The 5425-nt window shown below is 35.4% G+C and overlaps 1 protein-coding gene across 1 annotated transcript; it reads left to right on the forward strand.

The window, feature by feature from the left end:
- Positions 1-1427: 1427 nt before the first annotated feature.
- Positions 1428-5125, forward strand: LOTGIDRAFT_234844 (hypothetical protein). Its single transcript, XM_009063189.1, has 4 exons — positions 1428-1461; positions 1854-2576; positions 2932-3600; positions 4491-5125. Exons 1-4 carry the CDS (start codon positions 1446-1448, stop codon positions 4754-4756), a joined length of 1674 nt encoding a protein of 557 aa, XP_009061437.1. The 5' UTR covers positions 1428-1445; the 3' UTR covers positions 4757-5125.
- Positions 5126-5425: the final 300 nt, after the last annotated feature.

Consider the following 5425-nt stretch of genomic DNA (forward strand, 5'->3'; position numbering starts at 1 on the left):
TTCAAAAAGTCTGATTTAAATATTAGATCTGGAAGATTCTGAACAACAATTACTATCATCGGAGTCAACAGAAATCAAATCTGTTTTTACTATTAGATTTTGAAGATTCTGAACAACTAGTATTATCAGTGAGAACAGAGTGAAAGTCCGATTTTCCTGGTTTTCTGCCACACCTTTCCCTTCTTCATACTAAATCAAATAATTTGGGCTGGTTTTTCCCGGTTTTGATTATCATTTAAATTTAACCTGAGTCGAAAAAGACAGCAAACGTTTAAAAGTGAAAACTTAACCGGAAACTTAATTATCACCATTCATCTAGAGACAAAAAAGGAAGCATTATAATCGCTCGACCTCTACAAAAGAAAAAAAACTTTTATATCAATTAATTAGTCAAACAATTGAATAGATATGTAAGAAATTTGATTCTGATAGTATTTTCTAAATCTAGTCGTCTCTAAGGAATAACTCTCGCTTCCGTTTAATGCCACGTATTGTATTTAATAAAATAAATCAAATAGAGCAGAAAAGGTTTTTTCTTTTGTTATAAAAATCTTCAAAAACGATTTCGTTCAGACTTTTATTTTGAAACTAAGGTAAAGTCCATCGTATTTAATTTTGCTTGATGATAATATTATTAAAGAATCGCCAACGTCAGGTTTTTTGTCTTAATTCGATAGAAAATTTGTCTATTACGTTCATAAATATGATGGTATTATAGGCTATAAATGTTTAGGTTTGAAAGATCCTTCACCACCCAGGGGTCTCCCACAACAATGGTACATCTCACCACGACTCTCTCCCAGGAGATTTGTCATATAGTTTATATATTTATCCATAGTCGTAGAATAAATCCAGTGTTTCTCTGACTGAATGAAAAGCATTCACTTTTTTCAAGAATCGGCAGAAGAAGCAACATTCGCACGAAAAGTATAACAATTGGTTTGATTCGCAGATTGTCATAACAAATTCAAATTTTGGCTAATCATTAAAAAATTCGATAGCAAAAGAGGTCATTATGACTCGGAAATTGCGATGTGATCCCAGTTAAATTGAACTCTGGCATTTCTTCTTTCAACAACTATCGACAGGAAAAGGAATATAATGTGCACTTAAAATCCAATCTTCAAAAGACGTCCTATGCACGCCACAAAAATTTATTGATGTTCTGAGAACTTGCTTACATAGCATAGCGGTAGTTTTCTGTGACCAGGAGTGATAACGGACCTGATGGATATTCCTTCTACATTCGGACATTACAAGTTCCTAAGTTTGTTAAGTAATTTTTTTTTAAAACAGAGTTCTCAAGAGGGCGTTATAGATCGATCGATATAGGAATAGCACGATTTGTGTGTGCCCTGTCGCTGTGAACAATAACATAGGATAAGGAAGAATAATGATTGACAGGCACGCAATTGCAGATTGTGCCTAACTTTGATAACAACAACATGTATAATTTTGTAGGTAAGAATTTTAAATTTGTAATATTTATAATATGATTACCAAATAGTGCTCAATACATCAATTGCAGAACGATATAAAAATATTAAAACAGAACCTGAAACATGGCATTACAAAGAGTTTCACGCTGTGCGATCTTCAGACTTTTCATGATTTTTTATATAATTTTTCTAGATTTCCACTCGATGTGCTTCAAAATAATATAATAAATAAACCAGGTACTAACACCCGAACCGCAAAACGAAACCCGAAATCCAAACAACATACTGACAAAACATTGGAAGCAGCTAATAAAGTTTTCACACGGGGTTAAATATCAACCACAATGCAATTAATTCTTTTGAAGAACATTATTTATTCAATCATTCACTAAAATAAACTTATATTTTTTTCAGTTTCGATAATTACATGTATAACGTTCTCTTTGATTCAACAAACGATGTCAGTAGACACTGATTATCTCTGGCCGCTGAATTACCCTTACTATGGGTATGAAACCAAACAGGGTCGAGAAAGTTTAAACCCAGCACAAGACAGGACGATTCCTTACGTGAAAAATTCGAATACATATCTCAACGTATCGTCATCACTGGTGTTTGACAGAGACAATTATATAGACGTCCAGGTTGACGACTCTGTTGTTTTTTTAACACTGACGTTTAATATTTTCCTGAAAGCAGTGGAAACACGACCTCGTAATGTTATAGCTCATTATGTGGCAGATTCAAATAAACCAGACACCATTCGACAATTTATAATGGAAGGGAACGATGATGATGTAATTGTAACATACATCTTTGATGATGGAAATGAAATAGCTATATCTTGTTCTAATGATTTAAAAATTGGCATATGGAAACTTTACACTATAATGCAAATTAACGCAGATGAAAAGTTATTCGCGTATTTTGATTTGAGTCACAAGCATGAAGAAAATCTTAGTAATTACCCAACTAAGTTGAATACCCCAGGGATATTACGTTTCGGTGGTCATCAAAGCATAGCCAGTATAGGATTCGTTGGTGAGATGAGTTGTGCCACTCTCTTGAATGAAGAAATTCCATTGGTTGTGGATTCCATTGTGAGTGTATGCAACAATATTCCCTCTGAACCTCCAGGTAAATATTTTTTGCATGAACAGCCAAATCAGGTTGCAAAAATAAATAAATTGCGATCTCAAAAAAATAAGACCAAACTTTCTTCCGTTTTTTGTATTAACTTTTATTTATAATATAGCCACTTAAGTTAGAGACCTTATTTCCTGTCTGAACGATTCTTCCACGTGAACCACCCATATCTGCATCACTGGCACAAGGAACCAGCTTGAAATATCCAAAGGTGCCTTTACGACTTCTGACCTCTATGTACGCGAGCAAGCGCCTTTCCAGTTAACTTATCCAGGCTATTTTTGCTATCAATATTTTGCGTTTATGATTACTGTCGTCATTTCAAATTATGTTCGTTTTATTTCAGATAAGACTTTGATCTGGCCGCTTGATGCAATGGCGCTTGGCTATGAAGTGCAAACGAACACTCCACCGTCTACCCGAATGAACGCCTTCCAATTTACTCCGGGTCCAGCAGAGCTGCCTAATGATGCAATCCACTTTGATGGTTGGCCTTTGTCGAAAATAATCACAAATATATCATCAGAGCGGTTACAAAATGAATTTGAAATATCCTTCTATATCAGTACCATGCGACATGGTGTCGGAACCATATTACAAATAGCTAACAACCAAGATCCTCCGGTTGGCATAGTTAACCTTAAAATAGAAATCGTTGTTAACGGCACCAAGGTAACTATCATGGATGCCTCGGGCTTGTGTGGAAATATTGTAGTCACTGATATGCCGCTTCCATGGTCATGGCGCGTGTTGGGAATACAGAGGAGAACGCACGATCTTTTTCTGATCATCGAGAACAGAACATACCATGCAGCAGACACTTGTACTCCTGCATCATCAGCATCTTCTGAAGATATGACCATGACAATTGGTGGTGGAACTTTGATTGAGGAAGGATTTAAAGGTCAGATACGATGCCTAGCTGTATTTGAATATATTCATAATGCGAACCAGTTACCAACTGCTATAGTAACTAAGTGTACATCAGCAGACGTTGCAAATTTTTATAAGCCAGGTAAGAATTCGTAAATCTCAACGCCTATGCACTACAGCTACAGAGTCGAAGGTCCTATTTGAGTCAAGTTTACATGCCATTTTGTATCTCGAAGTGCAGATATGAGAACAAGCACTACCAGTCAGACGTCAGTAGGGTCACACGCCGAAATAGGTTAGATGTCTGAAGATCGCTACATGTTTCAGCATGTTTCGGGATCAGTTTTAATATTTCTGTACATTAACATATTATTATGTATATGGGCGAGAAATAATGTGACAAGAAGTCAAGAGAGTTAACTCGAAGTCCAGTATATGTATCATTATGAACATTGAACTGGTCTGAGTAATTTTCACCTGGGAATATCAAAATCGGGTCATAAAGCTATCACTGGTGCCCAGAATTGAACGAAGGTTACACCAAGCACTTCTAATGTTGAGTAATCATTAACAGCCTCCGTTGTGACCGCCAAGAAAGGATGACCTCTGGGCTACCTATGTAACATTAAATGTTACAGTGATTCCACCAACATAGATTATTAAAGACCCGTGTCTTAAAGGAATTGTAAAGAGGTTTTCTTAAATTTTTATGTGTATCAGGGACACCGTTTGCATTAGTTTGCACAATTCCAATATTCAATCAGATGTCTGTGGTTCCTGCAATTCCACTAAAACAAATTGTTTGATGACGTCATTGATCGCAAAGGGCATATTACGACGTCGAAAAACACTTGGTTTTAATGGGATTGTAGGTCTGATTGAAAATTGATGCTATCAATGTCACTGATACACATAAAACACATTAATTTCATTAGTCACCTGTATCAAATTAATTTCACTTGCTAATGATTTCATCAATACTCTAACATAGCTTTTATTATTATCTCATTTCAATTATTAATCTATTTTCAGAGTCGATAGTTACATCAAATCTTAAGACAACAAATCAAAAACTAATGATGATAAGTAAACAGCCACCACCGGAAATACGTCCTGTTACAATCAGATTTACTAGATCCTTATCTGATTGTGGTCGACAATGTTTAGCTGAAGACGACTGCAGATCATATACATATAACCGCCATACAAGACAATGTGAAATTTTCAACTTATTTTTAATACACGAATTAATATCAGCAAATGGCGAAAATTATTATGGAGTTACTCTAAAGAAGTGAAAAAGACAGACCAAGAACTGTTAGAATTTAGTTTTGACGCTTACCAAAACCGTTGATAAAACAGATATAGATTATTACACTTGGCTACCAATAATATGCTAAGCACTTTCAGGCCCGTGGTCAGACTTGATTGTTCGGAGGCGCAAGGAATATATCCTGGAGAATGGAGACAGATGTTTCGATCTACCTTGGCATTTGTCCCTCTGTTAAGTCTATCTGCCCCTTATTAACCACAGTCTCGGGAGGATGGGGCTGTCACTGAAACATGCAATACTTCAGCCTTAATATAAAAGTACGTTCGTTAGAAGCCTTTTTTTATTTTGTAAAATGCTACATATTTTATTATGCAATTAAATACAATTTGTCCTCGAACGATCGTTGCGATGTGTATCAGAATAATTGTCATTGAGAGTCAACTTGACTAGATTATCAACTATGAAATATGTTTACTATGTTTTCTAAATAATCAGTTCTTTGTTAGTTGGTGCTTGTTAATGTAAAGTTTTAAAGGGATTGTAAAATGGTTTTCTAAAATTTTTATGTGTTTCGGGAACATTGTTAGCATCAATTAGCACCATAATAAATTGCAATCAGACGTCTGTGGTTCCTGCAATTCTACGAAAACATGTGTTTGATGACGTCACTTATCATGAAGGGCCTTAAGTAATG

The sequence above is a fragment of the Lottia gigantea genome (genome assembly GCF_000327385.1).
Source record: "Lottia gigantea unplaced genomic scaffold LOTGIsca_56, whole genome shotgun sequence".
In the NCBI taxonomy this organism is placed as follows: domain Eukaryota; kingdom Metazoa; phylum Mollusca; class Gastropoda; family Lottiidae; genus Lottia; species Lottia gigantea.